The following is a 20,431-nucleotide window of genomic DNA, read 5'->3' as shown; positions in this document are numbered from 1 at the left end:
TTTTCATTATTATAAATTATAGAATTAAATAGTATCTTCAGAGCTATGAAGAAATCATGACTCAGTATTCCCTTTAGGAAGCCATCATTACAGTAAAACAATCTATATACTTTGATCTACTAATATTAAGAAATTGTGAATTTAGAAGTTAATTAATTATATGCATATAGACCATCAATCTTAGCAATTCATATGACCTCTACTTTGAGTAGCATTATTTAAAATGAACTCAAGCTCTGTAATATTTTCATAATGGATTATCATATTAGATCAGGTTTTTATTTTACTACTTCATTGAATCTGCTCTGCCAAGGTCACAAGAGGCTTACATCTTTCTATCTCAAGTCTCATTTTACTAAACTAAAGCAGTATTTCCTTTCTCCTTCTTAAAACAGTTTCTCCACATGGCTCTCAGGGGACATTCTTTCCTGGATTTCCTCCTACCACACTGGTCATTCCCTCCTTCAGTCTCCTTTGCTGGCTTCTTTGAACCATTTTCTAGACCTCTAAAGCTGATGTGTGTTAGGATTCACCATCTTCTCTATCTACATGAATTTTCCAGGTGACCTCATTTCATTGCTTTATAGTTTTCCTAATCTTTACTTTAAAATTCATATTTGTAGATATGGTATCTCCTCTAAGTCCCCAGATCCAAATATTCATTTGCCCACTTGATATGACTTAGATATTTAACAAGCATTTCAAATTTAGCATGTCCAAAATAAAATTGTTGATTTTTCCATTCCGAAACTAACCCTAACTTTCCCCATGTTAGTAATGACACCACCAATCACTAAGATATTCAAAACAGAGAACATTCTTTCTTTTATTATTTCATTTTCCATTAGATCCATCATGAAATCATGCCAATTTTTTTTTTAATTATGCTCCAAACCCAATCAATTTTTTTAACTTCAGCACTCCCACCCTTGTACAAACTACCATTATCTTTGGCCTGCATTATTGCCATGACCTTCTAATGAATTTCCCTTCTTCTACCCATATAACAGCCAGACTTGTCTTTTCATAATGTAAATCAAATCTCCATTCAAAACCCTTAATTGGTTTCTCATCATCCCCCTTCTCCTTTATAACGTTTGCCACTATTTCATATAATATTGTGTATCTATTTGTGGGCTCCCTAAAGGCAGGTGTTCCCTAATAATTCATACCATATATTATTCATGCTTTTGCCCAGAGTCTAGTGTCTGGCACTTCATAGGTGCTCAATAAATATCTGCTGAATAAATGAATAAATTACCAAGTATTTTAAATTTTCTGGTATCTGGTATTACAACCTGGCAAAAGAGAAATAAGCAATGATTATTTGATGACAGATAACTGTTTTTCTAGCTACATCATAGTATCATACTTAGAGCCCCATGTACCATATTTTTTCTCATGTGACTGTAACAAATTCCAACTCTTTATTCTAGATTACTTTTGCTTCAGCTGCATTAGTCTTGTGATGTGCTATTTTCCATGAAGTGGCAATTTATGAACTATCCTTTTAACTCCAATAAAACATAAAGTTATATTACAAAGATATATGTATATACATATATGAAGATATATATAGTGGAGTGTAAATTTTTACAATCAATTTACAGATATAGGCCTATGTGACATATATGGGCCTATATCTGTAGGCATGATTTTTTATAGTGAGTTAGTATGATGGAGAACTTGAAAAAAATTTATGCTAATATCTCTTCAGAAATTTCTCTACTACTGAGACATAATATTTATTTTTATAAGAGCAAGAACGATAAAAAGCAAATAGGGCTGTTAAGTATCAAAGCAGAGGCTAAACGTTAATAATTTACTTATTATTTCCACAAATACCTACTGAACCGCTACAATGTGCCAGGTATCATGCTAAGCACCAGGAAAACAGAAGAGAACAGGACAGATAGGGTCTCTGCTCTCACTAGAATTTACATTAGAGTGGAGAAGTTAGACAGTGAACAAGTAAATATATATAAAAGTATTTAAAATTGTGATTAGTAGGCCGGGTGCAGTGGCTCACGCCTGTAATCCCAGCACTTTGGGAGGCTGAGGCGGATGGATCACGAGGTCAGGAGATCGAGACCATCCTGGCTAACACGGTGAAACCCCGCCTCTACTAAAAATACAAAATATTAGCTGAGCGTGGTGGCGGGAGCCTGTAGTACCAGCTACTCGGGAGGCTGAGGCAGGAGAATGGCATGAACCTGGGAGGCGGAGCTTGCAGCGAGCCGAGATCGCGCCACTGCACTCCAGCCAGGGAGACAGAGAGAGACTCTGTCTCAAAAATAAATAAAAAATAAAAATAAAAAAAATAAAATTGTGATTAGTGCTCTACTGAAATAAGCATAATGCTGTAATCAATAAAAGAAGTGCACTGTGGCAGGTAGAATAATGTCCCCTTTAAAGATGCCTACATCCTGGTCCTGACGCCTGTGAATGTATTACATAGCAAGGGGAAATTAACATTGTGACAATTTGTCACAGCAGCAAATAGAAAAATAACACAGAGATTTTAGATGGGAGTCAAAGATAGCTTCTTTAAAGAGATGTCATTAATCTGAGTTGACAGATTAGAAGGAACATGTTATGCAAAGAGCTGGTGATAACCCATTCCAGGTAAAGAAAACAGCAAGCTCAAGGGCCCCAAGACTGAAAAGAGATTGATTAATGTTCTAGAAACTGTTGGAAGGTCAGAGTAATTCACGTGTGGTGACTGAGGGAGGAAGTGGTTAATAAGATTGGAAATTTAGATAGAATTTGTTTATGCAGGGCCTCATAGGCCATATTAAGGAATCCAGATTTTACTCTCAATGCAATGGAAAGACATTGAATTGTTTTAAGCATGGGTGCAACAGAATCTGTCTTATGTCTTTTAAACAAAATATCACATGTACTCCATAAATACATACAAATATTTGTATCAGTAAAATTTTTTAGTATATTTTTATTGTAATAAACCATACTTAACATGCACAAATCATAGTGTGCAGTTTAATAGTTGTTTGCAGTGAATACTCTCATGTAACTGCCACCCAGATCAAGGAATAGAACATTACCAAATCCTGAAGCCTCCCTCATTCCCCATTCCAGTCTTTATCTCCATCGAAGCAACCACTATCCTCACTTTAATTATCTTAGGGTAGTCCATGCAGTTATTGAGCTTTAAATTAATAGAATCATATAAAAATTTGTTTCTGATTTTTTTCCTGCTAAATATTGCATTATGTCTGTGAGGCTGATGCATATTGTTGTATGTAGTAGTTTTAAAAAAAATTGTCATTGCTGTGTATGTTTCTGTATATGGCAACAACAACATCTTTATCCATTGAACTATTGAGGTTCTTTTGAATTGCTTCCAGGTTTGAGCTGTGATGAACATTCTTGTCTATGTCTTTTTGTACATACACGTAGGCATTTCTATTGGATATATACCTAAGAGTGCATATCTAGGGGTATGCTTTATTGAACTTTAGTAAATGCTGCCAGCTTTCCAGAGTGATTGTAACAATTTACACTCCATCAGTACTGTGTGATAGCTGGAGCTGCTTTATCCTTTCCAAGGCTTGAAAATGTCAGCTTTTATTGTTTATTTATTTAGCCATGCTCTTGGATAGATACAGGCTTTTCGATGTGGTGGCTTAAATTTCCATTTCTTTAATAGTTAAGGATGTTATAAACCTTTTCATATGCTTATTGGCTATTTGGATATTCTCTTTCATTACATGCCTGCTCACTGACTTAGTACTTAGATTTTAAAAAGATAATTCTTGTTTCTATGGGGAGATTATATTAGTCAATACTAAGCACTTGTTTGGATCTTGAAACAACATGAATAAATTTTGGTGTATGCATTGGAAATTTACAAGTGCTCTTTTACAGGGGAAATGCTACAGAAATACAGGTGTGCTGCAAAAAACCACGACAGTGCAATTTACCTGTAAAATTGGTCATGAAACTATGAGTCAAATCATGCATTCCGAAAAGTGTTGATCTATCTTAAGATATCTTACTCTTGTCCTCTCCAATACCAACTCCAAGGGAATATAATACTATCTTATGAATTGAATTTATTAATAAAATGGTGTCCTTTAAACAGAAGCACTACAGGAATTTAATGACTGAGGGAGAGAAAATGCAATACTGCATAAAATTTAATGCCTCCAGAAAAAAATTAATTTTATTAGTTTGAAACTGAGTTAGATGAATTCTAAGACATAAATATGTGAAGGAGAAAGGACATGCTGAATTAATGGGAGTTCTGGCTGCCTGCCCAGGGATTCTGCAAAGTCTTAGAATACAAAGTAAATCATCCCTCTGGAGCAAGTGGTATGCCCCTCCAGAATGAGGAGGGTTCCGCCCAACAATAAATTAACGTTGTACAGCATGCTTTATTGCTCTGCTCTGCATTCTGGCAGGCTTGCTTTCATTGTCTCTTCCCTTGGGCTGGCTTGCTTTGCTTGTCTTTTAAAGATGACTCAGCCAAACTTTTAGTCTTTGTTCTCATCGCTCCCTTTCCCTACTCCTCATTCTCCAATTTTTCTTCCCAGAGAGGCAAAGCCAGAGCAGAGACCACCCCCACCCCCTGCCCCATCCCTTTTGGTTATTGTTCTAGCTCACTGAGTATTGGCCCTGAGACGCAAACGGTTTATTTCCTCTTTCCCACCTTCATAGTTGACATTCATTTTACTAGGCTACCTCTGGCCCTCTCAGTTCTCTGAAGCTAGTGAACCTAAATATCTATGGCGTCTGGGGATGAGGGTGCTTTTCATCCCCGCCTTCTACTGCAACAATCCCTGCAATCCCCTCTGCAGCCCCAAGCAAGGAAATGCATGTCATCAGGAGTGTGGCGCAGCCACACATCCAAGGCTGACAGGGCGGGCACTCTGCCAAGTCCTGTGCGCTGCTCGCCTTCCACAACACCTTCCTCAGCTTCGTCTATATTTGAAGAGCTTAGTAAATTAATTTCCCAGGGGCAGAGAAGGGAGGAAGAGGGAGTGTCTGAGGGCTGAAAAATGCAGTCGATTCGCCCTCTGCTGGTTAAAGATCTGCATTTGTCGCCGACAAAACAACGGGGAATGAGAAAGCAATCCATATAATACGGATAAATTACAACAAAAACTCGGCTTAATTTAACCCACTTGTGAACCTTAACTGGCTACTCTTCCACTTTAGCGCTGCCTACTTCCCCAGCACTGAGATTTAATGAGATTGATTCTAAACGCTAGTCCCAGGTAATATATTATGCCATCCTGAACCCATTTTCATTTGCCCCTGGGTTTCTGCCGTTCTAAAACGCAAATAATTCCCACTCACAAGGCTCTTTTTGTCTAACTAGTCGCTAGGCAACTGGAAGATAACAACTAAACCATTATTTCTAGAACACACTCGTGCTTCACTCCAATCAGTGTCTTTGCCTCAAATAGTAATTTCAAGAGAACAACAACAAAATCAGCTGCTGTTTGTGTTTCCAAGATTAATTAATTGGAAATCGAGAAAAAGAAAATGTAGTCCGTCCCGATGCTGGTGTCTTAGGAAAGCTGACAGGCAGCTTTGTGCAAGCCGAGGTATTGGCCGCCATAACTCACACTGACTTTTGTACCGCCTTTGCTGTCTTACGCATTTTGTCGGAATAAACCAACACGCGGGGGTTGGGTAATCTAGCCCCTGTACCACAGCAAGACAGCATTTACGAGTCACTGAGATTCCGGAGAGTAGAGAGAGAAAAACAACCACAGGATTTTGCAATATGGTGTATTATTTAACATCAGCCGGCTCCTCCTCCAGGCTAAAAATCCCAAAACAAGGGGTTCCTATCCCCCTCCACCTCTGGCATTGTAAATTGGCCAGTCACACGGCCCTTGGAACCAGTTGGGATTGGCCATTTCCTTTGTCAGGTGAAAATCTCTGCAGCGAGTCATGGGACTGAATTGGGCGGTGTCGCTGTCCGTGGCCAGGGTGCTGAACTCTGGGCGTGGCCAGAGAGATTTCCTTTGCATGACAGCTTCCGGTAGGGCGGGGTCGGGGTCGCGCTCCGAAAAGTGGATCCACCTGCCACCTGGTGGCAGATGAGGAAAATGCTATTGATAAAGTTTAAAGGGTTCTTTGGATTAAGATCTAAAACTTAAAAGACACAAATTGAAGATTTGGGGCGTAAGGAAGTGGTTTTTTGAGAGATCTGCCTATTTTTAAAGAGAAATGGAAAAATATAGAATTTTCAGAGTGAGCTCTCGCTTCTACTCAAAATAATCTACGAATATGTTTAAATTTCTCCAAGCATTTTTTCCAACACATCTTGTAATCAAGTAGGTATTTTTAAAGTATCTGTATATATAGGTATTTAAAAATATTTACTGAAACTTCCACAGGGTATATTTTACTGAAAGAAATACTAAGGAAGCACTATATTGTTAGCCAAACATATTCCAGGAAGCTTAGCCGAGAGTACTACTCCGATCTCAGTTTCTGGAAGACAAAAAGTGTGACAATATTTAGGAATTGGTAAGAGGTGGTGGGAATTCTAGGAGGAAAACTCTTGTTTTTTTATTTTTTCCAAGCCTAATATATAAACTATCAGAGTGCTAAAAATACAGAAAATTTATGGTATGTTTATTACTTTTAGTCTGTGTATATTATTTACACTATTTTACACAGTGATGATTAAGTTACTGTGAATTACGTACATCCAGCTTCAGAGGAGGAAACTTAAGTTGCTTTGTAAGTACAGATCTTGATAAATAGCAAGAAAAAATAGTGGAAATACCTTGTTCAAATGTTGTTTCAGAGTCTTACTGTATATTCAGATATATGGGTTACAGTGTAAAATCAATTCTAGCAAGTTGAGAGTGAAAATTCTTTCCCAAGCAAACAAGTTTACCACTCTCAGAAAAAAGACCCATCCGGGGGCACATTTGGCTTTATATGTCAACCAACCCAGTTAGTATTTGGTTTTCTTATAGCTATTTTCTCATTTACACTTCTATGGGTCTTAACATATAATAAAAATATAATAGCACAGTTACTTAACATAAAAATTACCATTTCTGTTTTAAGGTTTAAAATGAAATTTTGTTGAATAGATAATAATTTCAACAAAAATGTAGGTACTGATTTTGGTGTTGTTAACTGAATTGTCTTATAAAAAGGAGAAATTGATAGGAGCTTATTAAGGGAAAGAATTATCACTCTAATGTAGTCTCTATTTGATTAAATTGAGACGTTTCCAAACACTTGTCAGATTTCATGGAAAGACATCCATAGCCTATTCTACCAATATGAAAAAAAAAAACATGAATAGTAAGATGAAAGACATCTGTTTTAAGTAAGAGTGTAATACAAGTCCAGTCTATAAGTAGTATTGGTTTATATTATGGCTTCTTGTGTTACTATGAGAGAAGGAAACTTTATACGCACATGCACAGGTTGAGCAATAAGAGGCATTGTCATTTAAAGCAACAGATGGGAGATCAAGAGCAGCTGCAATAAACTGAGCTGCCTAAAAAAGACTTCTATCCACCAAAGCATCCTGTTTCTGCTAACATGGATAAGAAACCTTAAATGCATGAAAAGACACAATGGTAGAATAAAATTTTTAAATAGTACTAAAGTTTACAACTGCAGGTATGACCTCAATGTTTCAAAATAACATCTACTCCTAAAAATAGACCATTTTTTCAGGCTTAAAAGATATATATGAACGAAAATTAGAGATGACCCCAAATATTAACCTGTTTATAAAAATTACTATCACAATAAATATTATCAATATTAAAATTTTAAAACTATCTGAACTTTGGGTACAATAGTAGAAGCAACAAATCAGAAGAGACTCTCCAATATTCTAGTTAAGGTATTTTTTTCTAAAATAAGTTGAAAATAGTGACAAAATTATCAGCAGAACAACTTCAGAACCATTTAGACCTATGACTTAAAGATAAATGAAAATAAACAATGCATTTTACATTAATGTTAGAATCAATTTTGATCTACACTAATTTTATAAGCAGAAAATGTAGAGTCTTAAAGGGAAGAATATTGGCTAAAAAGAATTTGTTATTGAATATGAGACTAACTACATTTCTCTTGCTTCCCTGAGTGGATTTTCAAAAAAATTAATTAGCACTTAAGTAATAGTGTAATAATTCCAAAATTCTTTAATGTGTATCTTGAGATTTAGATGATGGGTAAATATACTGATGCTGTTGGGAACTAAGGCTTCTCACTTTGGGACAAGGAAAATACAAAATATGAAGTAGGGGAGGAAAATGAAGATACCTGTATTAATGTATTGAAAGTGTAAGTCTCATGATCCATATAGATGTATGTATGCACATATACTTATACAATATATATACAAATATGTATTTATTGAAGGCAAGGATCATTCATGGATGTTGGAAACCAATGGTTAATAAAATTGTTTTGGGAATAGCATATCCTCATAGTTTCAAATCTCTCCACATATCACTAATTAATTATAAAAAAAATTAAAAGGTACCTATCCAGCTGAGAAATTTGATGGACACCATTTTATAACCAAATTGACAAACTTAATATCACCAATGATGGAATAAAATAACATCATATGTCCTCTGATGTGATACATTGAGAAGAACACAATATCACTTATGTGGTATTTTTGCAAAAATAGTTAACCTCAATCTAACCAAGGGTAAACACAATAAAAAATTCCAAATTGAGGGATATACTATAAAACAACTCTTTAAAAACATCAGTGTCGATCATTAGAGAAATGCAAATTAAAACCACAATAAGATATCCTCTCAAACCAGTCAGAATAGCTATTACTAAAAAGTAAAAATATACCAGATGCTGATGAAAGTGTCAGAGAAAAGGGAGCACTTATACACTGTTGGTGGAAGTGTAAATTAGTTCAGCCATTGTGGAAAGCAATGTGGTAATTCCTCAAAGAGCTAAAAACAGAACTACCATTCGACCCAGCAATCCAATTAGTGGCTATATACCTAAAGAAATATAAATCATTTTACCATACAGACACATGCACACAAATGTTCATTGCAGCACTATTCACAATAGCAAAGACATGGAATCAACCTAAATGCCCATCAATAACAGACTGGATAAAGAAAATGTGGTACATATACACCATGGACTACTATGCAGCTATAAAGAAGAACCAGATCATGTCTTTTATGGGAACATGGATGGAGCTGGATGCTATTATCTCTAGCAAACTAATGCAGGAACAGAAAACCAAATGCTGCATGTTCTCATGTATAAGTGGGAGCTAAACGATGAGAACTCATGGACCTAAAGAGGGGGAACAATAGAGACTGAAGCCTACTTGAGGGTAGAGGGTGGGAAGAGGGAGAGGATGACAGAAAATAACTATTGGGTACCAGGCTTAGTACCTGAATGATGAAATAATCTGTACAACAAACCCCTATGACATGAGTTTACCCATATAACAAACTGCACATGTACCCCGGAACCTACTATAAAAGTTTTTTTAATAAATAAATAAAAACAGCAGTGTCATGAAAAAGAAGTGTTATTAAAAATCAGCATCATAAAAATGTTTTCTCTGTTCAGTTTAAAGTAAACTAGAGAAACATAACAACCAAAAGCAATGTGCAATCCTTGATTGTATCCTACATTTAAAAAAACAGCACAAAGAACATACTTGGAACAACGGGGGAAATTAGAATATGAAGTATGTATTAGATAATAGTACCGTATTCATGTTAATCTTCCTGAGTGTGATAATTGTATTGCGGTTATGAAGGATACTGTCCCTGCTTGTAAGAGGTACATGTTGAGATATTTAGGAATGATATAATAATGTCTGCAGCTAACTATGCCAAAATAAAAGGTTTACATATTACACAGGTTAGCTACTGTCACAGAATGTAGTGCAACAAAATACTTCAAAAATTAGTAGTTCAAAGCAACATTGATTCCCATTCATGCGTCTTGGGGTCGGCAGATTTAGGCTGAGATCAGCCATGCTCCGCTTCAATATGCAGGTTGTGTCCAGTACTGTTCCATGTGTCTTTCATCATTCTTTGATCAATAGGCTATCCAGAGAATGTTCTTATGAAGATAGCAGAAGAGCAAAAGGACAAGCCCAATTATGCAAGCACATTTCAAGGCACAACTTGTTTCTCTCTGTGTATTAGTTTCCTTAGAGCTTCCATAAGAAATGACTACAAATTGAGTGGCTTAAAACAGTGGAATTTTATTCCACTTAAAACAGTGGAATTTTACTCCACAGTTGTGGAGGCTAGAAGTCTGAAATCAAGATGTCAGCAGGGTTCCACTCCCCCTGAAGGCATAGTGGAAGACCCTTCCTTGACTCTACCAAGTTTCTGGTGGTTGTGGGCAATCCTTGTAGCAGCATCAGTCCAACCTCTGTCTCTGTCATCATGTTGCCTTCTTCCCTATGTGTGTCCATGAGTCTTCAAAATCTCTCTCCTTATAAGGACATCAGTCATTGGATTTGGGGCCCACCCTAATCCAGTTTGACTTCATTTTAATTTGATTACATTTGCTAAGACTCTGTTTCCAAATAAGGTCACATTCACAAAGACCAGTGGTTATGATTTCAACATATCTTTCTAGGGGACAAATTCAACCTACAACACTCTTAACATCCCATTGAGGGCCAAAATAACTCATATGGCCAACTCCAGAGTCAAGAGATAAGGAAGTATATTGAACCCAAGGTAAAGTCAAAGCATATCATGCAGCTAAACTCAGCACCATTGGAGCGGAGAGGTATACATCTCCCATAAAAATTGAGGAAGAGATAACTATTTTTGAATAATGTATGTGCATATATATTATAATGTATTATATAATACAGTAATAGATAAATATGTAAAAGAAAGTGTACAAATGTAGCAAAATTGATAAATCTAGGTGAAGGTAATATGGTCATTTATTATTATATTCAATAAAAACAAATCTGGATTTAGGTAAGGAGCAGCTTTATTTAAAAAAAAAAAACTTATTACAGACCCTCTGACCACAGAAATCTTCCAATGTCTAAAAATCAAATTTTAAAAAAAGAGTAAAAAAAAAAAAGGTGTAAACAGAGCTAGCAGGACGTTTGTATGGGAACAGGGCAAGGGGGGTAGGATGAGCAGGTGGCATGATCAGGGCACTTTAACTGGAGATATGATTTTCCCTCCTGTGGTTGGCTAGTTCTCAGAATAAACTGTTTAGTGGGAGATGTTCTGCTTTTTAGAGCTTGCTCAAGTTTTGGGGCCAGCTGAAGTTCAGGGACCTGTGGGGAGAAGAGAAGCCTTATTACACTTTAGTTAAGGTAAACCAATGGGTAAGTCATAAGTGATTACGAACACTCTTGTAACTCTTCCAAAACTCTGAAATGTTTCAAAATAAGATTTTTAAAGTTTAAAAGTTAGTACTCAGATACAGTTTTGAAGTGAATTTTTGTTCTCCCAAAACTTCATGATATCCTACTAACTATGGATTGTCCCTCTTCCCAACATGTAGGTTTTGATCCTGACTTTACAAGCTAAGAGGCTATAGATTTAGTCTGTGGGCTCCCAATTCTACCTTCACCAGAAAGAATACAGGCTTTAAAAAAACCTGCCACCATGTTTAAAGTTCCTAACATTTTCCAAGGCAAAAGAAAATATTTTGGATTTTAATTCCATCAAGCAGATTTTAATAAATCGCCTGGGGCTAACCAAACAGATCAAGATTCAGAGGAATTGAATTGAAAAGCAGTATTTCTGTGCCTGGCTTACGTCACTTAACATAACGTCCCCCATGTTCATCCATGTTGTGACAAATTGCAGGATTTCCTTCTTTGTGAAGGGTGAAGAATATTCCATTATGTACATATACTACATTTTCTTTAATCACTTACCCACTGATGGGCACTTAGGCTGATTCTATATCTCAGCTATTGTGACTAATGTTGCAATGCATGGGAGTGCTGATATCTCTTCAACATACTGATTTCATTTCCTTTGAAAATATCCCTGGTAGTGGGATTGCTAGATTCTATGGTAGATCTATTTTTAATTTTTTGAGGTCCTTCTATATTGTTTTTCATAAGGGTGTTACCTCATTTATATGTGGAATCTTAAAAAGTTGGTCTTATAGAACTAGAGAGTAGAATGGTGGTTGCTAGGGGCTGGGATGAGGAAGGAGAGGTTGGAGAGCCAAAAGGATACAAAATTTCAGTTAGGAGAAATACGTCCAAAAGATCTATTGCTCAACATGGTGGCTATAGTTAATAACAACATACTGTATTCTTTAAAAATGCCCAAGATATGGATGTTAAGTATTCTCACCACAAAAATAATAACTATGTGAGGTAATATATATGTTAATTAGCTGAATTTAGTCATTCTACAATATAAATATGCTATAAAATATCATGTTGTATATGATTAATATAATTTTGTCTATCAATTAAACATAAACTAACAAAAAAGAATATAAAAAAAGAAAAGCAGCATTGCTTATACTTCACCTCATAAGAATTTTTTTTTTTTTGAGACAGATACTGACTCTGTCACCCAGGCTGGAGTGCAGTGGTACAGTCATAGCTCACTGTAATCTCAAGTTCCTAACCTCAAGCAATGTTTCCTCCTCAAGTAACTGGGACTACAGGCTTTGTCACCATACTTTATTTATTTATTTATTTATTTATTTATTTATTTATTTATGTAGAGACAAGGGTCTTGCTATGTTATCCAGGCTGGTCTCAAAGTCCTGGCCTCAAGTGATCTTCCTGCCTCAGCCTCCTAACGTACTAGGATCGCAAGCTTTAGCCACCACACCCAGCCAAGAATGTATTTTTTTAACTTACAATTTTTTAAATGAATTATTTTGAAATTGATTGTATTAAGACTTCCTAGGATGTGAGAAGCTTCTGCATAATTTGTGAATCACTAAATAAATATTTCCTTTTAAAAAAACCACCCCAATAGCCTTTTTGATGATGCTAAGTAATATTAGTGGGTGGGTAGTATACTCCATTTTTTTTCTATCCAAATTGCTGAAGGCTATTCTCTGTTTATATATGTTGACCAAGAATAAACATCTTTTTTAATGTATTCAAGACTCATAGTCAGAAAAAGAATAGAAATTAATAGAAAAAGGTAAACAATGCAATGTTAAAAACAGGTAAGAGAACTGAACAAAAGCTTTCCAAAAAAGGATATTCCAATGACTACAAATATATTAAATAGTGCTCTACTTCATCAGTAATTAATGAGAAATGCAAATTAATCAATTACATATGAACACAGTCACTCACCAGAATGGTCAAAATTTTAAAAGACTAGTAATTCTAAGTGTTGGAAATAATTCGAACAACTGGAAGTTGCACTGCTGATGAGAATGTAAATCAGTACAACTTCTTTTTTTTTTCTTGAGATGGAGTCTCACTCTGTGGCTCAGGCTGGAGTGCAATGGCGTGACCTCCGCTCACTGCAACCTCCACCTCCTGGGTTCAAGCAATTCTCCTGCCTTAGCCTCCTGAGTAGCTGGGATTACAGGCACGCACAACGATGCCTGGCTAATTTTTGTATTTTCAGTAGAGACAGGGTTTCACCATGTTGGTCAGGCTCGTTTTGAACTCCTGACCTCGTGATTGGCCACCTCAGCCTCCCAGAGTGTTGGGATTACAGGCGTAAGCCACTACGCCTGGCCAGTACAACTTCTGAGAAAGCAGTTTGGTGACATCATGTAAAGCTGAAAAGAGCATACCCTATGATATCAATGCTACTTATATATACTTCTAATATATACTCCCCACAAAAAATATCTGTATACGTGTGCACAAAGTGACATGTACAATGATATGCTATGAGCAGTAGAATAATAAAATAGGTAAATGAATTTTGCTGCATTCATACTGAAAAAGACAAAAGCAGTCCATAGGAGCTGGCCTGACACTCAACAGCTAGGCCATAGTGATCTTCTGTTGAACTAAAAATGATTTCATAGGACACCAGTATCAGAGAAGGCCACACTATGGCTATGATGGAGCCAGAGGGAAATGAGAGCACATCATAAGTGTGTCTAAATACAGACAAAAAGGAGTATTGTCCAATCCACAAAAATGCCCAAACATCTTTCTGTTCTGGCTAATATTAGTCACTACAGCTTATTTACCAATGACAGCGTTAGTCTCACCCCATTCCTCTCACCTTCTACTAAGAATTATCAATATACTCATCATAGAATTAACTCCACTTATAAGGGCATCCAATTCAGAGCACCCTGCTTCAAACCTCCCCCAAATCACCTAACACAAGACCAAATGTATGTTCTTTCTAACACCTTTTCACTGAGATGCTCCATGATTCTCTATGGTGTGCAGCTTCCTTTGTTACAATAAGTCAGTAAACATAACTTTGTTCAACTACAGGTGTGTTTCTGATGGTCTCTAGCTAAAGGTCATTGACAATATATTGGAATTTTATATGGCAATGGAAATAAATGAACTAGAGCTAAAGATAACACCAATCTTACATTGAGCTAAAAAATGAGAGAAACAAAATTCAAAGGATTACCTACTGTACACTTTACTTGATATATAGTTTTGTTTTATTTTATTTCCACTCATACTCATGTAAGATATACAGTTTTCAAAAGAGGCAAAACTAAATTGTTTTAAGGATGCACACTTAAGCCAGGTGTTAAAATCTGACAGAGATTGAAAGATTCATTAACTCCCTCATGTCAGGATGTAATCAGTGTTCTGTACACTTTCTATTTTCATTCCTTCTTTTTTCCTATTGGAAAATATAGTTTAGATTTCTCTTAAGTGGCCATAATTGTATAGCACCTGCGACATAAAATATTGAGCACAAATGAGGAATCAAATGTTTTAGGTAATGAGCACGAGACAGCAGCAGAAGACAAGTTCTAGTTCTTACATTGCCATGAGTAGCTGTATGAATTGGGCAAGTGACTTCATCACTTTGGGCCTTAGTTTCTTCATCTTTTTTTTTTTTTTAAAGTGGAGGGTGGGTGAGAAGGAGACTGGATCTCATCTTTCTGAAATGTCTTATTATTCTTAAACATTCTATTATCCTATGATCATAAAGGAAGCTCTCAACAAATATCTCCTATATTTCTAGTAGTCCATTTTCAATATGTGTAAGCAATCATTTTATTTGCTTTAAAATCCAAAACCAAATATTTATCTTCATTTGATTTATTCATTACATTATCTGGGAAGCAGAGTAGTGTACTGATTAAGAGCATAGACTTGGGAGTCAGACAAAATTAAACTGAATTTTATTTCTAACATTTGCTAGGTAGGGGACCTTGACATAACCTCTCCCATCTCACTTTGTCTTTTTTTTTTTTTTTTTTTAAATCATATAGTTGTTGAAGTATTAAATAACGCATGTAAATAATTTGTCATAGTTTTAGTACATGGAAATCATATCCAATAGATACTACTGCCATTATAATCATAAGTGACAAGCCAGCTGCTCCCTTTGTGCACGTGTATACAGATATTTTTTTGCGGGGGAGCATATACTTAGAAGTAGCATGATAGCGTAGCGCAAATCAAGAGGCCAGTTGGCTTAGTCCCCTGTAAGTGTACCTACTGGACCTCAAGTTTCTGAAGGAGAATGTCTGTTTGTTCCCTTTCCTTTTCCTAGTGACCACTTCCTCCACATTCTCCAGCTCCCTGCCTCATATATTTGGCTTGGGCTTCAGAAGACCCTGCAGGATCCTTGTGCTTCTTTCTTCGTCTCTGGATGGACTGCAGAGTGTGCAGATGTAGCTTAAACTTGTTGCTGTTCGCCCACTGCTTCAGTGGCTCCAGAAAGCGAGCAGATAGAATGACTTCAGCTTGAACGACTAATCTCATTGGCTTCTCAATTCCCAAGGACTTTTTTTTTTTTTTTTTTTTTTTTTTTTTCCTGAAAGGGAATTAACAGATGAGTCTGTGGTTGCTTTGGCAACAAACTTTCAACCTCTACCTAACTCTCCGGAATGAGAACATACCTATTAATACATTCGCTAGACTGGGGAGTTGAGTCGCTCAATGCAAATTTTCTTTCAAGTGCAAAACAGCTTAATCGGCTCGGCTAGCCTTTGATGGTGCTGCGGTTAGAGGCTGGTGAAGCGGAGAGCAACTGTTGCAGTAACCTGTTGCAGAAAAGTGAAAGTATATCCGCAACAGTTGGCTTTGATTGCAGAGAGTGCGCTTGTGAGAACTGATGGCGGGTGCGCGCAGAAAATCTTTGCAAAGCAGGCAAGTGGGATCTCTTCTTATTTTTCTGTGCGTATCTGTGGGGGGTGCGACAACGATCCGCTATTCACTGGCGGAGGAAATGGAGAGCGGTTCGTTTGTGGCCAACGTAGCTAAGGACCTAGGACTGGAGGTAGGGAAGCTGGCTGCGCGCAGGGCGCGGCTGGTTTCCGAGGGCAACAAAATGCACTTCCGGCTCCACCGCAAGACAGGAGATTTGTTTGTGAAGGAGAAACTGGATCGGGAGTCACTTTGTGGCAAAGCCGACCCGTGTGTTCTGCACTTTGAAATAATCCTGGTGGAGCCGCTGCAGTCCTTCCGTGCCGAGGTCAGGGTATTTGATATCAATGACAATGCCCCGGTTTTCCTAAACAAGGAGCCGCTTTTAAAGATTCCGGAGAGCACCCCCTTGGGTTCACGTTTTCCTCTGCAGAGTGCCCAGGATCTGGACGTGGGCCTCAACGGTCTCCAAAACTACACCCTTAGTGCCAACGGCTATTTCCACCTGCACACCCGCTTCCGCAGCCACGGGCCTAAATATGCTGAGCTGGTGCTGAACAAACCCCTGGACCGAGAGGAGCAGCCTGAAGTCAACTTGACAATTATGGCGGTGGACGGCGGGTCACCGCCCAAGTCTGGCACAGCTCACATCCGCGTGGTGGTTCTGGATGTCAACGACCACGTGCCCCAGTTCTCGCGACCGGTGTACCCAGCCCAGGTATCAGAGAACAGCCCCAATGGCTCTTTGGTGGCCACGGTGACTGCCATGGACCTAGACGAGGGCACGAACAAAGCGATAACTTACTCTTTAGCTCAAAACCCAGAAGCAATTCTCAAGACGTTTCAGATTGACTCTCAAACTGGAGAGGTTCGACTAAGAGGAACCCTAGATTTTGAAGACATTGAAACATACGACATTGACATTCAAGCTACAGATGGTGGAGGCCTCTCTGCCCACAGCAAAGTCCTGGTAGAAGTGGTGGATGTGAATGACAATCCTCCCGAAGTGATGGTCTCCTCTGTGTCCAGCCCACTCCCTGAAGACTCACCACCACAGACGGTAGTAGCGCTTTTCACTATAAGAGACCGGGACATTCGAGTGGGAGGAAAAGTCACCTGCTTCCTCAGAGAAGACCTTCCCTTTGTAATCAAACCTACATTCGGGAATTCTTACTCGCTGGTCACTGACAGAAGCTTGGATCGGGAGGAGGTCTCAGGCTATAATATCACCCTTGTTGCCATGGATACTGGACCACCTAGCTTATCTGCTGAGACTATGATAGAGGTGCTAATATCTGACGTTAATGACAATCCTCCAATATTTCGGGAAGATTCCTATATCTTGACTGTTCGAGAAAATAATAGTCCTGCAGTTTTTATTGGCCAAGTCCATGCTGAGGATCTTGATTTGGGTGAGAATGCCCAAATAACTTATTCTCTGTTGCCTCCAAAAAATGGAGATCTATCAGTCTTTGCTTACATATCCATAAATTCAGACAATGGAAAGCTCTACGCACTGAGAACCATGGATTATGAGGCCATTCAAGATTTTCAGTTTGTGGTAAAGGCAACTGATGGGGGCTTCCTGTCACTGAATAGCCAAGCTACTGTCAGAGTGGTTGTCCTAGATGACAATGACAATCGTCCAATGATCTTGTACCCACTGCAGAATGGCACCTTGCCCTGCAATGACCTGGTGCCCAGGTCTGCAGAGGCAGGCTACCTGGTAACCAAAGTGGTGGCTGTGGATGGTGACTCAGGTCAGAATTCTTGGCTTTCATATCATCTACTTAAGGCCACTGACCTTGGGTTATTTTGTGTTCAAAGACAAAATGGAGAAATCCGTACATTACGGCAGATATCTGAGAGAGACCCCATGATGCAGAAATTGATCATTCTTATTCAGGATCACGGCCAACCAGCTCTTTCAACTACTGTCTCACTCAACATCCTGCTGGTAGATGGCTTTTCAGAGCCCTACCTGCAGTTCCAGGATCCAACTAAGCATTCCAGAAAGGTAAATCCATCCACTAAATATTTGGTAATTTCTCTGGCCATCCTCTCCTTTCTCTTTCTCCTCTCTGTCACAGTGATCTTCATTATACATGTCTACCAAAAGATTAAATATAGAGAAAAGTTTACAATTCAAGAGCATTTCTATGATGACTGTAATTTCTCTAACAATCTGGTACAAGGACAAGGCAATGGATCCTTATCCCAGCCTTGTCCATATGAAATGTGTTCAGCCACTGGCACTGGTAATAGTGAGTTTCGCTTTCTTAAGCGCTTTATGCCCAACTTCCCTTTCCCTCTTGCCACTGGGGAGATAAAAATGGAGGCTGGCTCCAGTTTGCCTCTAAATTCTGAAAGGAATAAGTCTCGGAGATCAGAGGGCCATGACCAGGTATCTGATGACTATATGTAGCTCCTATTTACAGCCTCAGTGAGAGAAGAGAAGTGGAATTTTATACTTGGTATGCAAAGATGTTTCATCCTCATTAAAACAAAAACTGGTAGTAGATTGCAGCTTTAGCGAAGATAAGAGTACTTAGTTTGGTGAAAATAGGAAACCCAGAGTGAGGCTAGGCTTACTCAATACAAAGCAGTTATCCTGATCCCCAGATCATTTATCTATAACCCTTTCTCCAGTTGGAATTCTGTTTAAAGAAATGTCACCCTCTATAAATGCACATGTGGTAGGAACTTCTGCTTTTCCATCTCTGTGCTAGCAAGTAGTGAATAAGCCATTATTCACATTTCCCCTAGAAGTTCATTGGTCCTGGCCCAGGAAATGCTTAGTTCCATAGAGAGATCCTTTTATTTGCCTCTAAATTATTTTCCAGTAGAAAGTTATGCATGCATAGGGAAGAGAACTACCTTCCCTTTTTAATATATTGGGAAGTGATTAGGTTTGACAAGCAGAGATACAGTTTATTATTCAGGAATCTCTAAATTCTTGTCCATGATCAGTGATTATCTTTGATCAATGCCTTGCCTGCAATCTTTCATAATCATAATCATGGAAATGCCTGGTAAATGGTGGTCTTCCCAAATAATCATGGTGGGAGGAAGGGTGGAGAAAGAAAAGGATTTCACTTATTTGCAAATGTGAGTAAGGGCAGAAATAAGGATAAAAAGATTCAGTTTAGGAATGTTCTCCAAAATCAAATTAGATGTAGATTTTTTTTTTTTTTTTTTTTTTTTTTTTTTTTTTGAGACAGAGTTTTGCTCTTGTTGCCTAGACTGGAATGCAAAGTCACGATATCGGCTCACTGCAACCTCTGCCTCCTGGGTTCAAGTGATTCTCCTGCCTCAACCTCCTGAGTAGCTGGGATTACAGGTGTGCGCCACCATGCCCAGCTAATTTTTTGATATTTTTAGTAGAGACGGGGTTTCACCACGTTGGCCATGCTGGTCACGAACTCCTGACCTCAGGTGATCCACCCGCCTAGGCCTCCCAAAGCGCTGGGATTACAGTCGTAAACCACTGTGCCCAGCCAGATTTGATTTCTTAACGATTGTTTGGAGCCAGGCAAGTTTCAAATCTCCCTCTTTCATATCCAGATGTCTATCCTTGCAGACCCAGAGAGAATCTATTTGAAAACAGGGAAATGGAGGGTGGATGAGGATAAAAATAAAGTAGGATGGCTGGGCACAGTGGCTCACGGCTGTAATCCCAATTTTGGGAGACGGAGGCAGGCGGATCACCTGAGGTGAGGAGTTCAAGACCAGCCTGGCTAACATGGCGAAATCCTATCTCTACTAAAAATACAAAATTTAGTCGGTCATGATGGCACGTGCCTGTAATCCCAGCTACTCAGAGGCTGAGGCTGGAGAATCGCTTGAACCTTGGAGGTGGAGGTTTCAGTGAGCTGAGATTGTGCCACTGCACTCCAGCCTGGGCAACAGAGTGAGACGCTGTCTCAAAAAATAAATAAATAAATAAATAAATAAGGCCTGCTGTAGTTAATAAGTGTTACGGAACACTCTAAACTATTTTGTGCCATTAAGTGTACACAACATTTATTGTAAACCATTTTGTAGTTTGTAAATACAAAATAAAAAGACATTAAAATGAAAAAGTTCATTAATACTAATTAAGTGGCATTAAGGAAAGAAACATTTTCACATAGTACCAGATTTGATTGTAAGCCATTTACCTCTCTGAGTATTCTGAAGTTAACA

The 20,431-nt window shown here is 38.1% G+C and overlaps 1 protein-coding gene and 1 long non-coding RNA gene across 2 annotated transcripts in view; one reads left to right on the top strand and one right to left on the bottom strand.

The window, feature by feature from the left end:
• Positions 1–10,959: 10,959 nt before the first annotated feature.
• The window catches only part of LOC126957350 (uncharacterized), a 32,215-nt gene continuing 22,743 nt past the window's right edge, over positions 10,960–20,431 (bottom strand). The window contains exon 2 of the long non-coding RNA XR_007726714.1: positions 10,960–11,275. This is a non-coding gene — a long non-coding RNA (uncharacterized LOC126957350). The remainder of the gene's footprint in view (positions 11,276–20,431) is intronic.
• Positions 15,771–19,410, top strand: PCDHB1 (protocadherin beta 1). Its single transcript, XM_050795003.1, has one exon. The coding sequence runs from the start codon at positions 16,215–16,217 to the stop codon at positions 18,669–18,671; it is 2,457 nt and encodes an 818-aa protein (XP_050650960.1). The 5' UTR covers positions 15,771–16,214; the 3' UTR covers positions 18,672–19,410.

This window comes from Macaca thibetana, chromosome 6 (assembly GCF_024542745.1).
Source record: "Macaca thibetana thibetana isolate TM-01 chromosome 6, ASM2454274v1, whole genome shotgun sequence".
Classification (NCBI taxonomy): Eukaryota; Metazoa; Chordata; class Mammalia; order Primates; family Cercopithecidae; genus Macaca; species Macaca thibetana.
Note: the sequence above shows the minus strand (reverse complement) of the source record. Positions and strands in the feature narration are given on the sequence as shown.